At 40.2% G+C, this 20,183-nt stretch overlaps 1 protein-coding gene across 1 annotated transcript; it reads right to left on the bottom strand.

The window, feature by feature from the left end:
- Positions 1-1,633: 1,633 nt before the first annotated feature.
- Positions 1,634-19,848, bottom strand: LOC113063881 (stanniocalcin-2-like). Its single transcript, XM_026234288.1, has 4 exons — positions 19,219-19,848; positions 7,977-8,119; positions 7,511-7,722; positions 1,634-2,522 (listed from the first exon to the last, which is right to left on the bottom strand). Exons 1-4 carry the CDS (start codon positions 19,361-19,363, stop codon positions 2,147-2,149), a joined length of 876 nt encoding a protein of 291 aa, XP_026090073.1. The 5' UTR covers positions 19,364-19,848; the 3' UTR covers positions 1,634-2,146.
- Between the last annotated feature and the right edge of the window lie 335 nt (positions 19,849-20,183).

Genomic DNA, 20,183 nt, shown 5'->3' with positions numbered 1-20,183 from the left:
AAATTATTATTATTACTATTATTATTGAATAATAATAATGTAACATATCTACAAGACACACTGAAACTGAGGGGAGTGAGTCTAGACATCGACCAGTTTGCCTTGTGAAAATATGGGACACGTTCTCACATGTTTTATGCAATATGTTACACAATATAATCAGGTGCATGTTACAGAGATGAGGTAGATTCAAAATCAATGATCTGCATATTCTATCATGTTTAAAAATGTTTGTATATGTAACTACAATCTATCAAGAATGGCATAGGTTTTTAGCACGCATGACATGTCTATTCTAAATTCTATGCAAGAATAATATGAAATCTGATATTATGTATTAGATATGTCACATTGCCTTGGCAACAGGGACAGTGCAGGGGACACATTGAGTGTACTGCACGAAGCACGTGGCATATAAGAGCTTATATCTGCTGCTGAGGCTTCACCTCTGCTCAGAAACCGTCCAAATGCATGTCCAGTTCCATATCTCACCCCAAATACAGATTAGAAGAGAGTAGAAAACACTGTATTATTAAAGGTATTTAAAGCATGGAATTTGATGAACAACCTTAATGTTCCATTTACAGTAATTACTTACTGAAATGCAGCAAAAAGAATTATTACCAAAAACAAAAACAAACAAACAAAAAAAAAACCTTGAAATAATGCCGCAATTTAAAATGTTAAAAAATATAGTAAAAATAATACTACGGTGAAATATCATTCCAATTTAAAAGAACTGTTTACTATACTTTCAAAAGAAATTCCTGTGATGTAAAGATGAATTTTCGCATGATCCTTCAGAAGTCATTCTAATACAGTATGCTGATTTACTGCTCAAGAAACATTTCTTATTAATTATCATTACCAATGTTGAAAACAACTTTTGCTGCTTAAGATTTTTGTGGAAGCCATAATACACTACCACTGAAACATATACCGTATTTTTCGGACTATAAGTCGCACCTGAGTATAAGTCGCATCAGTCCAAAAATACGGCATGATGAGGAAAAAAAACATATATAAGTCGCACTGGACTATAAGTCGCATTTATTTAGAACCAAGAACCAAGAGAAAACATTACCGTCTCTAGCCTCGAGAGGGCGCTCTATGTTTTCAGTATAGGCTACAGGAGCACAGAGCAGCATAGAGCGCCCTCTCTTGGTTCATGTCTCTAGGTTCATTTCTCTCGGTTCATGTCAAATTAATTTTGATAAAACAGTCGCACCTGACTATAAGTCGCAGGACCAGCCAAACTACGAAAAAAAGTGCGACTTATAGTCCGGAAAATAAGGTACAATTCAAAATAAATGAATACTTTTATTCAGCGGGGACAAACTCAAGACATCAACAGTGACAGTAAAGACATTTCAAAATTCGACATTTGAAACTAAATGCTGTTATTTGAAACTTTCCATTCCTTAAAGAATAACTTAATACTGATGATCAGAAAGTTCAAAAGAGCAGGATTCCTTTGAAAGAAACTTTTTGTAACATTATAAATATCTTGGCTGTCACAGGCTTGTTAAATAAAAGTATTCATTATATTAATTATATTGTTTTAAGTATACTGACCCCAAACTTTAGAACGGAAGTGTAATGCAATGTTTTTTTTTAAGAACATTCCATTTATTAATATATATTTCTTTTTTTTTCTTTTGGGGTGAGATGTGACCCAGACGTGTTTTCGTGATGTTCACCTAAATGGCCTCGCTTCAAAGCAGACAAATACTGAGCAGATGGAATGATGTCATCACAAAACACAAGGCCCAGTTTTTGTAATAATGCTGTTCACAGAATTGCAGCCTGACAGACTCCCTCTAAGCGTTCTGAAGAGTCTGCAGTCTGAGGAATGCACTTAGTCCACAATCTACAAATGCATGAAACGCCACTGAAATATTGTGCAATTTTTGAGACTATCGAATATTGTACCAGTCCACGTTCTCACAGAATGACCTACAAATCAAACACAATGACGATGGCAGCTCTAAATGTAACATCACATTGAAATACCCTGTCATCGCTCGTGCTCTCATAGAAGCACTGGAGACTGCAGCTGATTTGTCCTTGAGCGAGGCAGGGAAGGAGAGTGCTGAACGAGCCTTTTTGGATGTGTGGGCTGAAGGCACTGAGAATCTTTTACCCTTCACCTCCTTTTGGTGGCATTCAGAGACCTCTTCAGCTCTTTTTCGGCATCAGAGGCATGGTGGTGAGGACCTGAGGACTGATTTTCATCTTCATCTCTTGCTGTGAGTGTCCAGACCGTTTCCCCATCAGCCTCAGGGAGAATCGGGCTTGCGGGAGGAAGGGAGTTGCCGCTGGCTCCTGAGGGGGTGGTGATGTCTGGTACAGGGGTGAGGGTGGAAATGGCCTGGTTCTCCACCTTTCCGAGGGCACAGAGAGACAGACTCCTGCACAGAGCTCCCCAGTTCTGCTCACACTGAGTTCGTATTCGGCGGGCGATGGCAACGCGCACCTCCTCGCCACATCCCAACAGGATGTTTACTAACTCCACATGGGGCCTTTTTTAGTGAAGGAGAGGAGACAGTTAGGAAAGTAAAACCACAGCTAAATCCTATTTACACCAAGAACGATAACTATAATAATAATGATATGGTAAAGAGTGCTAAAAAAAATCTAGATTTAAAAGAAGAGTAAAGTCACACCACAAGAATAATGATAACTTCAACAATATCATTGGAAGCACTTTAAAAAATATTTTCACCTCATATATTCACCCTCATGTCGTTCCAAACCTGTGAGACCTCCGTTCTTCTTTGGAACACAGTTTAAGATATTTTAGATTTAGTTCGAGAGCTTTCTGTCCCTCGATTGAAAATGTATGCACGGTATACTGTCCATGTCCAGAAAGGTAATAAACACATCATCAAAGTAGTCCATGTGACATCAGAGGGTCAGTTAGAATTTGTTGAAGCATCAAAAATACATTTTGGTCCAAAAATAACAAAAATTATGCTTTTTTCAGCATTGTCTTCTCTTCCGGGTCTGTTGTGCGTGCGTTCAAGACAATGCTGAATAAAGTCATTATTTTTGGACCAAAATATATTTTTGAGTCATTAAAGGGGGGGTGAAATGCTATTTCATGCATACTGAGTTTTTTACTCTGTTAAAGAGTTGGATTCCCATGCTAAACATGGACAAAGTTTCAAAAATTAAGTTGTATGTCACACAGAGCCATACTCGAAAAAAACTTTCCGAAACTTGTGACAAACCGGAAGGAGTATTTTTGGAACAGAACGTTTTGTGACGTTAGATGGAGCGGAATTTCCTTATATGGGTCCTGAGGCACTTCTGCCGGAAGAGCGCGCGCTCCTGTATAGCAGAGCACTGAGAGCACAGACATTCACTGATCAGAGCGAGAGCGTCGCGAAATGTCACAAAAGAAGTGTGTTTTTGGTTGCCAGGGCAAGACAACCCTGCACAGATTACCAAAAGAGAAACAGCATTAAGGGACCAGTGGATGGAGTTTATTTTTACAGAGCATCAACAGAGTTGTGCAAGTGTTTGTGTTTGTTCCCTGCATTTCGAAGATGCTTGTTTTACAAACAAGGCCCAGTTTGACGACGGATTTCCACATTGTTTATTTCTTAAGGATAATGCAGTCCCAACGAAAAAGGGTCACGATCGTGTGTTGGAACCGCAGGCGGTGAGTAAAACGGCTTCAAATATCTCTGTGTTGTTAACTTAGGTATCGGCGAGTAAGCACATCAAGTAAACAACATGCGATGCACTTTCCACATGTACAGCTTAAAAAAAAAAGACGACAAAGTGGAACTTAGTCATTTTCCAAAACCGCTAAGCAAATATATACAGTTTCAGTACATACCACATAGAGACGCTGTTGTTGCTGCTGCTCTTGTTAAATTTCAGCCTCTGGATCTGATTCTGGATCATAAATATACGCTGAATCTGACTGTTAGCCATGGTTTGTTTTGGTTGGTTTTGTCCTCACGTAATGTCACAGCTTCCAAACGCTCTCAACGCAAAAGCCTACTGGCGCTCGTGATTCTTTAGCTCCGCCCACACGTCACGCCTACAGACGCTCTTGTTTTTCCGGGAAAAATCGGTACAGACTACCTTTCGCTTATGAATATAATAAAACTAAAGACTTTTTGGAGTTATGAAGGATGCAGTACTACTCTATAGGTACTCAAGATTAACAGGATATTGAGTGAAAAAGAGCATTTCACCCCCCCCTTTAATGAAATAATATTTATTTTGGGGTGAACTAACCCTTTAAAGGTGCATTATGTGATATTGACAACCAGTGGTTGAAATGGGTACTGCGGTCCAAATTCAAAATACTACAGAGCATTTTTCTCTTTCCCTCTCCTCCTCAGACTAGATGGTCACGTGGGGGGCCAGATTGAGAACTTGCAACGGGAACCAGAGCAATTGACAATGGAAGTTGATGAGCTGATTTTTTGTCTAGGCTTGCCCGTGGGAAGCGCAATACATGTGAATTTGTTGACTAAGCTGACTGAACCGACCCAAACACAAAACTTCCAAAGTGTGGTTCTAGCAGCTGGGAGGCTGCTCAGGTAGCAGTAGAGGTAGAATTCATCCAGTCAATAGGTGTTCTACCACTGAGATCATTTTAGAGACATTATTTTAAGGTAAAAAAACTACATAGTGTTGCTTTAATATTCCTCTAGCTTTTTCGATGGATGGCGATTCTCTTTAGGTCAGGTAGAATCTCCAATCTCTTTGTTTTTTGGGCAGTGGGCTGAGTCACACAGACCAAAACAAAAACAGGCATTCTGACACAGAACACACGTTTCAAAATAGAATAACTGGCTGTAGCACTGTTTTCAAAGAAACAAGTACGTGAACTCAGCATGTTTCCCTTAAAATCTGCAAGCATATTTTGGTCTATTTATGCTTTAGTAAAGTAAAAAAAAAAAAAAAAAACATACAGCACCTTTAAAGCTGTACACAACAAAGCTGCAATCCATGCTTATAATAAACAAACATAATATTATCATGCGGTGTGTACACTGATATACAAACCCGATTCCAAAAAAGTTGGGACACTGTACAAATTGTGAGTAAAAAAGGAATGGAATAATTTACAAATCTCATAAACTTATAGTTTATTCATAATAGAATATAGATAACATTGCAAATGTTGAAAGTGAGACATTTTGATATGTCATGCCAAATATTGGCTCATTTTGGATTTCATGAGAACTACACATTCCAAAAAAGTTGGGACAGGTAGCAATAAGAGGCCGGAAAAGTTAAATGTACATATAAGGAACAGCTGGAGGACCAAGTTGTAACTTATTAGGTCAATTGGCAACATGATTGAGTATAAAAAGAGTCTCTCAGAGTGTCAGTGTCTTTCAGAAGTCAAGATGGGCAGAGGATCACCAATTCCCCCAATGCTGCTGCGAAAAATAGTGGAGCAATATCAGAAAGGAGTCTCTCAGAAATTAACGCAAAGAGTTTAAAGTTAACATCATCTACAGTGCATAATATCATCCAAAGATTCAGAGAATCTGGAACAATCTCTGGGTCAATCAAGGGTCAAGGTCGGAAAACCATACTGGATGCCTGTGATCTTCAGGCCCTTAGATGGCACTGCATCACATACAGGAATGATACTGTAATGGAAAGCACAGCATTGGCTCAGGAATACTTCCACAAAACATTGTTGGTGAACACAATCCACCATGCCATTCGCCATTGCTGGCTAAAACTCCATAGGTCAAAAAAGAAGCCATATCTAAACATTATCCAGAACCGCAGGTGTTTTCTCTGGGCCAAGGCTCATTTAAAATGAACTGTGGAAAAGTGGAAAACTGTTCTGTGGTCAGACAAATCAAAATTTGAAATTCTTTTTGGAAAACTGGGTCGCCATGTCATCCGGGTTAAAGAGGACAAGGGCAACCCAAGCTGTTATCAGCACTCAGTTCAGAAGCCTGCATCTCTGATGGTATGGGGTTGCATGAGTGCGTGTGGCATGGGTAGCTTACACATCTGGAAAGGCACCATCAATGCTGAAAGGTATATCCAAGTTCTAGTACAACATATGCTCCCATCCAGATATAGTCTCTTTCAGGGGAAGACCTTGCATCCAGAAAACATTTGGCGCATCATAAAGAGGAAGATGCGACAAAGAAGACGTAAGAGAGTTGAGCAACTAGAAGCCTGTATTAGACAAGAAGAGGAGATGCCACAAAGTGGTAAACATGGCCTTGTCCCAACTTTTTTGAGATGTGTTGATGCCATGAAATTTAAAATCAACTTATTTTTCCTTTAAAATTATACATTTTCTCAGTTTAAACATTTGATGTCATCTAGGTTATATTCTGAATAAAATATTTTTTTTGTTTTTATTCACAATTTGTGTCCAAACTTTTTTTAGAAATCAGGTTTGTAGTTATCGCATAGAGTATAGTATAGTCATCGTAATCTATAATAATTGTCCTTGGTGTGGAAGGGCTTTTACTTGGTTATTCTTCCAAAGATTTGGTGCATGTGATATTGAAGTGGGAGTGGATATGTATCATCAACTATAATATCTAAATTGTTGTTTGAACAATGTGGAAGCTGACATTTTTATGCAAATGTGTTTTGGTAAATTAAGTGTAAGCATGTTGTTTTTTCTCTAATAATATCCCAATTTTAAATGTGACATTGATTTTATATTGAATTTTATTGCAGCCCTATCTGAACAGAACCAACACTGAACTGACTTGAAGCTGCTTTTACACAGTCTATATTGTATAAAGCACTATAAAATAAAGGTGATTTTTTGTTGTTGTTGTTGCACTATATCGCTAATAGAAATGGTTCCAAACCTAGCTACAGCAGTACTGTTGTGCATCTCTGAGGTGTTTCATTCCTGAATGAATCAGCATTTTTTAACAAATCAATGATTCACATGCTGTGTTCCTGAATGAATCATCTGCTTGAACAAATCAGTTGAGTGAATGACTCAATACCTCACTCATTAAGGTCAATTTTAGTTCCATATTTAAAGTATCATAATTTTTTTTTCATATTCTTACAAAATTATTTTTAAAGCATTAATCTCATAGTATTTTTATGCAATGGTAACTTCAGTGTAAATGCATCTTAATGCTGCTTTAGATGCAGCTTCTGTGCACTTCAGTGCAAAAAAGATTTTGTTGAATGGTAACACACTAAAGTATTTTATTCTAATTGAATTTATTGAATAAATGTAAAAGATGATTCACACGTCTCAAAATATGCTCCTATATAGGTGGAAATACCCCTGCAAATCAGTTTAAAGTGGAAAATACATATCACTCCTTAATTAATATTTTTTTAATTCTGTCAGTTTCTGCCTTTAAATTTAACATTGCACAGAATATGAGAATGTGAAAAGCCTAAAGCAGCCCAGGAACAAGCATAAAAACACACTCAGTAAAATCGAATTATTGCTTTTGACAAAATCCCAGAAAATATCAGGATATCATTTTTTTGTTAATATCGCACACCCCTATATTGAAGGACTCACCCTTTAGGAAATAGGTCCTTGAAGTGGATCATCTCCACCATGACGTTTATGTTCTCCCTCACAGCAGAGCAGAGGTTGTGTTTGACGTAACATTCGCGCTGCAGCTGGAACACCATCTCTTTCACGGCCAGACACTTGCGGCTGACGCAACTGAGCTTGTGGCGAAGTCCATGGGCCATGCATTTCAGCGCATCTTTGATGAAAGATTTTCCCTGCGGTGATGCACAAGTCGTTCATCAAGCCAGAGTTGTTAGCACATGCAGTTAATGGCAAAATGCTGACTAAGTTAATTTCAGCTCAAGCATGTCTAATGATATGGACATAGCGAGCAAACTCCATGTAGAGGTGCTGTAGATTGCAGTGCAAAGCATTCAAGATGCCAACCCAACCCCAGACTAAATGTTAAATGCATTCATGTTGTGCACACTGTGATTTAAGTACATAGGTGAAGCAGTCAGGATCCTACCTGGGAGTCAAATTTGCCAGCGTTGTGGAGGAACGTCATGCAGATGTCATGTAGTCCGCGGATCTCGCAGGAGTTGTTGTTAAAGCACTCAAACATCCCGCAGCCCACATCACCTGCGTTCACCAGACACTGCTGAATCTCGGCTGGAGAATGGTCAACGGAGAGAGAACATTGAGTGAGTGACGTGACATACAGCCAAGTATGGTGACCCACACTCAGAATTCATGCTCTGCATTTAACCCATCCAAAGTGCACACACACAGAGCAGTGAACACACACCCGGAGCAGTGGGCAGCCATTTATGCTGCGGCACCCAGGGAGCAGTTGGGGGTTCGGTGCCTTGCTCAAGGGCACCTAAGTCGTGGTATTGCCGGCCCGAGATTCAAACCCACGACCTTAGGGTTAGGAGTCAAACTCTCTAACCACTAGCCCACGACTTCCCTACATCACATTACACTTTTACATTCACAATTACACATTGTCCTTGCTATAGTAACTGTTAAAAAGGCCTGCTGTAACAAGCTTTTATTTTGAAGTTTTCTGGTGATCAGCCAGTGTTTTGAATGTGATGTCATCGCTGCAACCGAAAGACACTATGCTCCGCCCACTTCCAGCAGGTGGCAATGATTAGTGTTTGGTAGAAATAGCCTGCACCAAGTAGGTGAAAGCAAATGTGCTCGAGGCTTTCTCAAGTGTTGGTGTTGTGTGCGTATGTTAGATGAACCAAGTAAGTTTATTTATGTACTTCAGCTTTTGATAGCTGTGACCCTTCTGAATTTTAGTTGATATTCATTGTTTAAGGTACTTTAAATGCAATTACTGGTTGTCATCACACATTCTTAAGTAGGTTGTTCATTTAAGTGTATATTGCTACCTTCTTTGTATGAATTTACCTATTTTATTGATTTGTTCATACTAATTTGTTGTTATATCTTTTTGTTAAAGACCACACCCAGATGGAAACACCAATGTAATATCTGCAACATTTGTGAATTGTTGTGAATTGTTGTGAAGAAAATAAATGCATCAAAGACTTAACCTGCATCTTTATGTCTCTTACCGGACATCTGTGGTGAACTAGTCCCCCCACTGGCAACCCCAACTGGTCTAGTTCTACCAGTTTTCTTTATGGTCCTTCGAGCCGGAGCTAGAGTTTTCCACAGTTATGGAGATGCAGCCATCAGATGATGTTCCTGTTGAGCGGCCCAGGAGACAATCATCTCTGCCTGCACACTTGCAGGATTATGACTTGACTGGCTACAGTCTACAAAGATCCTTATCACCACCTTGCTATTCCCATGAAACCCCCTGTGCTGTGTCACCTGAGGAGGATGTCAGGATGGACACCCCACATGTAGCAGCACATCACCGTGACTATCACAGTCCTCAACAGTGGTATGTAACAGATCGATGGGATCAGCAGGTTGAAACCTTGAGAGAAGAAAATGCTGATTTAAGGAGACAACAAAGTGGCCTGATTACTACAGTTCAGCGGCTGCAGGAGGAAAGAGATGATCTTAAGCAGGCCAACGCCAAGTTTACATCTCAGATGTCTCAGATACAAGCGGAGGTGAAACAATTGTTAAGTTGGCAGAATCAGTCACAGCCTCCTCAGGCATTGTCTACCTTTCCTGTACCTTGTCAGTCCGAAGCCCGAGACCGCCCTAAACCAGTTCCAGCCCCGAGAAAGCCAAGAGTAGCTGAACCTGTAGCAAATTCAAACTATGCCCAAGCCTCTTACAATGCATCGCAAGATAGTAGTTCAGCAGAAAGTGAGGAGAGCTATGAGGGTTCAAGCAGTCAAGAAAGTTTGTCCTCTTCTGTTGAGGGCATGAGAAATCTGTCCCTGAGCTCATCCAGGAAGAAGAATGTTAATACCAGTCCAGCAATTGTTAGACAAATTTGTGAGAGAAAGAGTGGAGGAACTCAAGCCGAGAATGTAAGAAGTTATGTTCGCTCTGGATCTCCACAATCTTCTTCCAGGTGGCACCGCTTGTCTTCTAGGAGCAAGAGACGGCACCACCACTCTCTGAGTCCAACTACTGACCAGGAAAGAGTATATCGTGGCCCTACTCCTACAATTCCTGACCTGATTTACCCAAACCCCAGAGAGTTTGCACGGCTTAAGATTGCTTTAGAAAACATTCTACCAGCTGATGCTACAGAACGCTTTAAATTTCATATCCTGCTAGAACATCTCAAGGTTGAAGAGGCTCAGTTAATTGCTGAATCTTACAGTAGTTCACGTCATCCTTATACCAACACTATGGATGCTCTCAATAAACAGTATGGCCAGCCACATCAGTTAGCATTACAGCGCATAGTGGAATTGATGGATGGGCCCAGCATCAGCACTGGAGATATTAAAACTTTTCGAATGTATGCTCTGAGGGTGAGATCCTTGGTGGGAATGCTGAAACAACTAGGTAAGCCTGGCATGGTGGAATTAAGATGTGGCTCGCATGTGTCCAGACTTCTGAGTAAGTTGCCACATGATCTGCGTAGCAGTTTCAGAAGATTTATTTATCCATTAGATGTGAAGATTCCAACCCTCCTTAACTTAGCAGACTGGTTAGAATATGAAATCCAAGTGCAAGAAGATTCCACAAGGTATGTAAGCCGTTCGGGCAGAGGATACTCAACCAGTTTGCCCAGGGATAGGTCAAGGAGGTTGACATCATTCAACAAGGGCACAGAGGTTCTGCTTAGCACAGAGAAATACCCTTCATCACCATCACATTCTTCAGCTGTCACTGCTAAGATCACCAAGGGGAAAGCTTACTGCCCTTATTGTGATAACAACAAACACACTTTGAATAACTGTGTAAATTTCTCTCAACTTTCCAAGTCTCAGAGGCAGAATTGGATTAAGGGGCACAACCGATGCTGGCGCTGTGGACGGGGCCATAGATCATCAGAGTGTAACCTTAAAATGCGCTGCAAAACATGCAATGGTCGTCACTTGCTTGTTCTTCATGATGTTAATATATGGAACAAGGAGAAAGTAGTGGAAGCAGAAGATCCATCTACTAGCCCTGTCTTGGGGGAGGCTGCAAATGAGGTGTTATTCATTGACAAGCCCCCAGGAAGTCGTAAGGTACTGTTGAAGATATGTAAAGTGATTCTAAGAAATGGAGATCGATCGATGACTGCTTATGCGATTCTGGATGATGGCTCCGAAAGAACCATCTTGTTAAATACTGCAGCAACCCGGCTGAAACTGGAAGGTAAGCCAGAGGACTTGCCCCTGCGTACTGTCAGACAAGAATTAAAGGTCCTGCATGGGGCGGCTGTTTCCTTTAACCTTTCACCAGCCTGCCAGCCAAACAAGATGTATCGGATCAATGGAGCATTCACTGCAGCGGAGTTGGGGCTTGGAGTGCACTGTTATCCTGTCAAGGCTTTACGGAAAAGGTACCGTCATCTTAAAGGACTTCCCCTCCAAGAAATTAAAGCTGCTCATCCAGTTTTGCTCATAGGATCTGACTGCCCTCATTTAATTACCCCAGTTGAGCCAGTTCGTTTAGGTCCACCAGGGGGTCCTGCTGCAATTAGAACTCTCCTTGGATGGACAATGCAAGGACCAGTTCAAGCATTACAGCATCTTCTTCGAGAGCAACAGTGTCTGTTCACAACAAGTTGGTCACCCTCTGCTATGTTGCATGAACAAGTTGAAAGACTCTGGCAACTGGATGTCCTTCCGTGGAGAGATGAGAAAATGAGTACTCGATCAGTACGAGACCAGCAGTCAATGAAACTACTGGAACAAAGAACTTCTAGAGTTGATGTTGATGGGATTAAGCGATATGCTACCCCACTGCTAAGGGTCCAAAATATGCCCCCTCTTTGTGCACCTAAAGAAGCAGTAATGCCTCAGTTAAGAAGTCTGGAGCGGCGTCTCAGTAAGTCCCCTGAGCAAGCAGCTATCTACCAGGCTGAGATTAAAAGACTGGAGCAGGCAGGCTACATTGCTGAATTGCAGTCAGGAGCAGAAGACGCTCAAATAAGTTGGTATATCCCACATCACATGGTTGAACATAATGGGAAACATCGAGTGGTTTTCAACTGTTCATTCCAGTTTCAAGGGAACAATCTCAATGAATTGTTACTTCCAGGGCCAACACTGACTTCTTCATTACTGGCTGTGCTACTAAGATTCCGGGAGCACTCAATCGCGATCTGTAGTGATATTAAAGGAATGTTCCACCAGGTTAGACTCCTTCCAGAGGATCGGCCCCTTCTCCGTTTCTTATGGAGAGATCTGCAAAGAGAAGTGGAGCCTAGAATCTACAGTATTGTTCAAAATAATAGCAGTACAATGTGACTAACCAGAATAATCAAGGTTTTTAGTATATTTTTTATTGCTACGTGGCAAACAAGTTACCAGTAGGTTCAGTAGATTGTCAGAAAACAAACAAGACCCAGCATTCATGATATGCACGCTCTTAAGGCTGTGCAATTGGGCAATTAGTTGAAAGGGGTGTGTTCAAAAAAATAGCAGTGTCTACCTTTGACTGTACAAACTCAAAAATATTTTGTACAAACATTTTTTTTTTCTGTGATTTAGCAATCCTGTGAATCACTAAACTAATATTTAGTTGTATGACCACAGCTTTTTTAAAACTGCTTGACATCTGTGTGGCATGGAGTCAACCAACTTGTGGCACCTCTCAGCTGTTATTCCACTCCATGATTCTTTAACAACATTCCACAATTCATTCACATTTCTTGGTTTTGGCATTTTTGATATCACCCCACAAGTTCTCAATTGGATTAAGGTCTGGAGATTGGGCTGGCCAATCCACAACATTAATTTTGTTGGTTTGGAACCAAGACTTTGCCCGTTTACTAGTGTGTTTTGGGTCATTGTCTTGTTGAAACAACCATTTCAAGGGCATGTCCTCTTCAGCATAGGGCAACATGACCTCTTCAAGTATTTTAACATATGCAAACTGATCCATGATCCCTGGTATGCGATAAATAGGCCCAACACCATAGTAGGAGAAACATGCCCATATCATGATGCTTGCACCTCCATGCTTCACTGTCTTCACTGTGTACTGTGGCTTGAATTCAGAGTTTGGGGGTCGTCTCACAAACTGCCTGTGGCCCTTGGACCCAAAAAGAACAATTTTACTCTCATCAGTCCACAAAATGTTCCTCCATTTCTCTTTAGGCCAGTTGATGTGTTCTTTGGCAAATTGTAACTTCTTCTGCACATGCCTTTTTTTTAACAGAGGGACTTTGCGGGGGATTCTTGAAAATAGATTAGCTTCACACAGACGTCTTCTAACTGTCACAGTACTTACAGGTAACTCCAGACTGTCTTTGATCATCCTGGAGGTGATCATTGGCTGAGCCTTTGCCATTCTGGTTATTCTTCTATCCATTTTGATGGTTGTCTTCCGTTTTCTTCCACGTCTCTCTGGTTTTGCTCTCCATTTTAAGGCATTGGAGATCATTTTAGCTGAACAGCCTATCATTTTTTGCACCTCTTTATAGGTTTTCCCCTCTCTAATCAACTTTTTAATCAAAGTACGCTGTTCTTCTGAACAATGTCTTGAACGACCCATTTTCCTCAGCTTTCAAATGCATGTTCAACAAGTGTTGGCTTCATCCTTAAATAGGGGCCACCTGATTCACACCTGTTTCTTCACAAAATTGATGACCTCAGTGACTGAATGCCACACTGCTATTTTTTTGAACACACCCCTTTCAACTAATTCAACTAATTGCCCAATTGCACAGCCTTAAGAGCGTGCATATCATGAATGCTGGGTCTCGTTTGTTTTCTGAGAATCTACTGAACCTACTGGTAACTTGTTTGCCACGTAACAATAAAAAAATATACGAAAAACCTTGATTATCCTGGTTAGTCACATTGTACTGCTATTATTTTGAACAATACTGTATGAATGGCAAGTTCTACCCTTTGGCACCACTAGTAGCCCATGTTGTGCTGTCTTTGCCTTGCAGAAGCACATCCTGGAGAATAGTCAGCCTGGTGACAAGGTACGTGATGCTGTACTAAAGGCGTTTTATGTTGACAACTATCTGCAAAGTCTGCCTTCTGTAGATGAAGCAAGGCTCATGGTAGACCAGCTGCAAAGTGTTTTAGCAGGGGGAGGATTCGAACTCAGGCAATGGGCCAGCAATACACCCTCAACCATTAGTCATCTACCAGTGGCATCCAGATCTGACAGTGCTGAGCAATGGATTGCAAAGGGTAATGCCATCAACCATGAATCAGTGCTTGGACTTCAGTGGAACTGTGAAACTGATACCTTGTCCTATAAGCTCCGTGCTGTAAAGTGCCAAGAGGTTACCATGCGCAACATCTATAAAGTGCTTGCTAGCCAATATGATCCTCTCGGTTACATTATCCCATATACCACACGTGCAAAGGTAATAGTACAGCGATTATGGGAAAAGAAGAGGGACTGGGATGATCCTAAACTACCTGAGAACTTAGTCAATGAGTGGAACAGATGGGCAGGAGAGCTCCGTGATCTACAAAAGATAGTCTTACCCAGATGCTATTGCAGTGCACCAAAGGATGATGTTTCAAGCAAGCGTGAGATCCATATCTTTTGTGACGCATCCGAGAGTGCCTATGGGTCTGTTGCCTATCTTCGAACAGTAGATCAAAGGGGAGAAGTGGAGATCACCTTCATAGTGGCCAGATCAAGAGTGGCTCCTAAGAAACGTCTGTCAATACCTCGTTTAGAACTATGTGCAGCCCTGACAGGGGCCCAGTTAGCAAAGATCCTGCAGAATGAATTGACTTTGCCCATTCATCAAGTTTTTCTTTGGTCTGATTCCACCACAGTTTTGACCTGGATTAAATCTGAATCCTGCCGATTCAAGGTTTTCGTTGGTACACGAATAACAGAGATTCAGGACCTTACCAGCTGCTGGGAATGGCGCTATGTGCATTCAGAAAGTAACCCTGCTGATGACATCAGTCGAGGTAAAAGGCTGGCAGAACTTGGACCACAAAGCCGTTGGAATACGGGACCAACATACCTTCAACTCCCATCTGATCAGTGGCCGGTTCCACCGCCATCCTGTTCCATAGCTGGTGATGAATTGAGAAACTCTACATTCTGTGGTCTGACTAATACTGTACTTCGTTTGTCGATCCCTGATCCAAGCCAATTTCTGACCTTCCAAGATTTATTGACTGCAACAGTAGAATCTCTTGGGGAACATGGGATCAATGTATCAGCTGAGGACTTTCAACAGGCTGAAATGGCTATCCTTCAGCAAGCTCAAGGGGAAAGCTTTCCTTCTGAGATGGCACAGCTTATGGCAGGGAAACCACTACAGACCAACAGTCGACTGCTTTGCCTCGCCCCCGAACTTGACGCTGCAAGCAAACTCCTAAGGATAGGAGGTCGTCTTCGCCGCTGTGAAGAGATTGAGCCCGAGTCGATGCATCCTATTATCCTTGATCCCCGGCATCCAGTCACTACCCTTCTCATTAAGGAATATGATACGAAGCTATTCCACCCAGGTCCTGAGAGAATACTGGCGGAGATGCGTAGGAAATATTGGATTCTTCGGGGTAGGGAAGCAATTCGACGTTATCAGCGCAAAGATTGTCCAGTGTGTCAGAAGTTTCGCAAAACCCCACAGATACCCAGGATGGCAGACCTACCTCCTGCCAGACTACGTCTATTTAAACCTGCCTTCTATTCGACTGGCATTGACTGTTTCGGGCCATATTCCGTAAAGATTGGACGTAAAAGTGAGAAGCGCTGGGGTATTCTATTCAAGTGCATGACTACACGTGCTGTGTATATTGATCTTCTCCCAAGAATTGACACCGACTCCTTCCTGATGGCCCTCAGAAGATTTATAGCCAGACGTGGGAAACCTTTTGAGGTTTTATGTGATCAAGGTACTAATTCTAAAGGAGGGGAAAGGGAGTTGCATCAGACATATGCTGAACTAGTTCCGGAGCTTCAGGAACAACTTGCCAGTCAGCAGATTATCTTTCGATTCAACCCGCCTCATGCCCCACATTTCGGTGGGTGTTGGGAAAGGGAAATTCGTTCCCTGAAACAGGCTCTACAGGTCACTCTGGGAACTCAACCAATACCAGAGGAAACCCTTCAAACTGTGCTCATCGAGATTGAAGGGATTCTAAATTCTAAACCCCTGGGTTATACATCATCCAATGCCTCTGATCCAGATCCTATTACTCCTAATTCGCTTCTTATGGGGCGGCCTGATTCGTCCCTTCCTCAAGTGATGTACCCCCAAAGTGAACTGTTGAGTCGACTTCGTTGGCGCCATAGCCAAATTATAGCAGATCACTTTTGGAAGCGGTTTATCAAGTTCTATTTGCCTGGTCTTCAGACTCGCAACAAGTGGCAGCGAGAGTCACCCGATATCAAGGTGGGAACTACTGTTATGATTGTGGACCCTCAGTTTCCCAGGGCCCTCTGGCCCATTGGTCAGATCTCTCAAGTATTCCCTGGGTTTGACAATAGAATCAGGACTGTTGAAGTGAAAGTTAAGGACAAGTCTTATGTGCGACCTGTGGCAAAGGTTGTACAGCTACCTGCGATACCAGATTGAAATTGACTTGCCTTTTTATAATGTACAGATTTCCACATTCTTTAGAAATCTGGGGGCGGCTGTTAAAAAGGCCTGCTGTAACAAGCTTTTATTTTGAAGTTTTCTGGTGATCAGCCAGTGTTTTGAATGTGATGTCATCGCTGCAACCGAAAGACACTATGCTCCGCCCACTTCCAGCAGGTGGCAATGATTAGTGTTTGGTAGAAATAGCCTGCACCAAGTAGGTGAAAGCAAATGTGCTCGAGGCTTTCTCAAGTGTTGGTGTTGTGTGCGTATGTTAGATGAACCAAGTAAGTTTATTTATGTACTTCAGCTTTTGATAGCTGTGACCCTTCTGAATTTTAGTTGATATTCATTGTTTAAGGTACTTTAAATGCAATTACTGGTTGTCATCACACATTCTTAAGTAGGTTGTTCATTTAAGTGTATATTGCTACCTTCTTTGTATGAATTTACCTATTTTATTGATTTGTTCATACTAATTTGTTGTTATATCTTTTTGTTAAAGACCACACCCAGATGGAAACACCAATGTAATATCTGCAACATTTGTGAATTGTTGTGAATTGTTGTGAAGAAAATAAATGCATCAAAGACTTAACCTGCATCTTTATGTCTCTTACCGGACATCTGTGGTGAACTAGTCCCCCCACTGGCAACCCCAACTGGTCTAGTTCTACCAGTTTTCTTTAGTAACACTGTGAATATAGCAATTTACTGTAAAAGTACTCAGTGACACTGTTTCTGGCTTTTAAATTAAAATTAAAGTTAAATTTATGCATTTAGCAGACGCTTATATCCAAAGCGACTTACAGTGCATTCAGGCTATCAGTTTTTACCTATCATATACAGGCTTTTAGGGATGCCTGTACATTTTACAATATCATACCTAATTTAACTATCAAAATGAGTTTTTCTTACCTAACTCATAAACACTATAATAATACATGTGGCACAATAGTAAGCCACATGATGAGTTAATTGTAAGTGGCCTATCTATAAAACATGGCTAATACTAGTGCTCGGGTCATGCAAAACACCATCAGGGCAAAGTAATGCCATATACAAACCTTAAACAACAGATAATGTAACACAAAACAAGCTAATGTACATTACTTATTACAAAAATAAAAAGAAACTAAATTATTTCTACACTGTATAGTTTTTAGTTGTAAAAACATACTTGACAGTATTTTACAGTAAAATGACATGTGATTATCCATTTACAGTTTTTCTACCATATATGGTAAGGTAACTGATTATCAGGTTTTTACTGTAGCATTTTTACATTGTCTGTCCAATGCATCTGAGTGGTAAACAATTTGTATGAATTATATTCATATTAATATTGTTTAAAATGATTTGTATTTAAATTATAAACAAACAGTTGTATAAAATATGATTATAAAATAATTCAACAACTATAAGGCACAATGGATAACATGGACATTGTTTAAAAGACTGCAATTGAGAACATTCAAAATAATCTAAATGTTCCATGTCTGATATGTTTGCAGGATAGAGCTTTGTGAAAACTGTATCTCTGTGTGGACTTTGGTATGGTTTGAAATGCAGTGTTCTAAATGTATGTGCACCATGTGTAATTTTCAGCTTTATGGCAGTAAATATTAAAAAGCTTTTGACAACTCCAGCTAGGTCACTTAGTAGAGCATTTAGATAAGTTCATTTGTTATTTTATATATATATATATATATATATATTTGTTGTTTTGTATTTTGAGAGAATTTCATGATACTAATTAAAACGGTATGCAATTTTTAAAATATTTTTTACATTCGTTACTTTTTAATTATGACTTAGGCTTATAAATTTTCAAGTTGGTTTTAGACATATTTACTTATTTTTCTTAAGTTGTGGATTTGGATATATATTTAGACATTCTCAAAGACAACTTTTTGTAAAGATTTAGATTTTATTTATTTTACATTTTGCTTTGATATTACAGTTTTTCCATTATTATTACTAGCTACAGTCAAACCTGAAAACATAGAAAAACATTTTGTTGCACACAACTTTAAAATTTAACAGAAAGAATCAGGAATTATTTATCAGAGGTTAATCAATCTGATTTCAACCTTGAAACTTCTGGCTCAATCTTGCCATATTCCCATATTCTTACAGCCAGTTCATTTGTGTGTGTATAAATTATCGTTGAGCCGTTTTGGTGGAAGTGACAAACTGTAAGCTTTGAATGCTTTTATTTTCTAAATGCGAATTTTGTAACTGTTTTGTAGGACAACCTTAATACTAACATATTGATGCTAACACCCAAAAAACTTTCATTTCATGGGATCTTTAAATACAGTTAAGGGTTATTCTGATTAGGCTATACACAGCTTTTAAGTCAGAATAGCTAATTATTATTATATGTAGCTACCAGTTTTGACGTGGTAATGAGGGCCAAAACGTCGCAACGGTCCAAATGTATAGCAATGAAAAATAAATTAACATTTTAGAACATGCATTTTAATGTTGTGAAATCCGGGATGACATAATCTAGATAAGTTGTTTGATAGAACATCTAAAAGTTTGATGCAGCTTTAATGCAAGCAGTTTAAACAGCTCCAGGCATTTACGAGCTGTTCTTGAATTTCTGTGCATGCACTGCGCAAAAGCCCTATTCCAACCAACCTACCTGTGTTCTGCAGAGAGAGTCTCCTCTTCTGGATGTTCAGGGATCTCTCTTGTGAGGTGTCATGAGCGCTGCTGGAATCAGTCGCGTGTGTTTGCCTCACCGCCAAAAACAATATAAACACTACTATAGTCAGTAGCACACGCATGTCTCGTGATGATGATAACGCTGTGTAAAACTGTCAATGTCTTCGGATCACTGTAGCATTACCATAGAGAATGAAACACACGAGGCAGAGGGAGTAGCGCAGACGCCTAGTGAGGATCGGGGGGATGGATGCTGCCTATATTTCCTCCAACTCATGTCAGTTTGGATGAAGGAGGTGAGCAGGTGCTGTCCAATCACAGTCACCGGCGAGACGACAGCGCCGTGCGTCTATTCGAAGTTCACACAGCACGTATAGTGTAGACCGGGGCTAGTTGACACGAGGGCTGTGGTTGTATCTCGCCAACTATAAGGTTTCAGTCAAAAGTCGATATGCAATTTCTATTTCTGCAAAATAATGGTTTGCTATTTTTGTATGCATCCTTTTGATGAAACTTGAATTTAATTTCTGTTCCCTTATTGATGATTTTTGCTGCTGTATTTTTTTTTTCCTTTTTTTTTTTTTTTACTGTTTACATTTTCCTGAAAGCTACACACTGTATTTAGTCTAACACATTTTTGTTAATGCATGACATAAAAAGTGTGATATCTAGCCCCGACCTCCACAATTGTTAAAGTTATAGCTTTAAATATTAAATTATCAAATTAATAGTTCCGGTTTTGTCTTCTGATGAGATGTAAAAATCCATGATAGTAAGTCCCGTTGATCTTACTGCCCAGCTCGTCCTCTCATGAGATTTAACAACAGCAAATTACATACATACATACATTTAGGTTATGATACATTTCAACTAAAGTTTTGTTATATAAATACATTTCATTTTGTGCTGTATGTTATGTCCATTCACCTTATGAATAAATGT

Source organism: Carassius auratus, chromosome 46 (assembly GCF_003368295.1).
Source record: "Carassius auratus strain Wakin chromosome 46, ASM336829v1, whole genome shotgun sequence".
In the NCBI taxonomy this organism is placed as follows: domain Eukaryota; kingdom Metazoa; phylum Chordata; class Actinopteri; order Cypriniformes; family Cyprinidae; genus Carassius; species Carassius auratus.
This window is presented reverse-complemented; position numbering and strand designations above follow the sequence as displayed.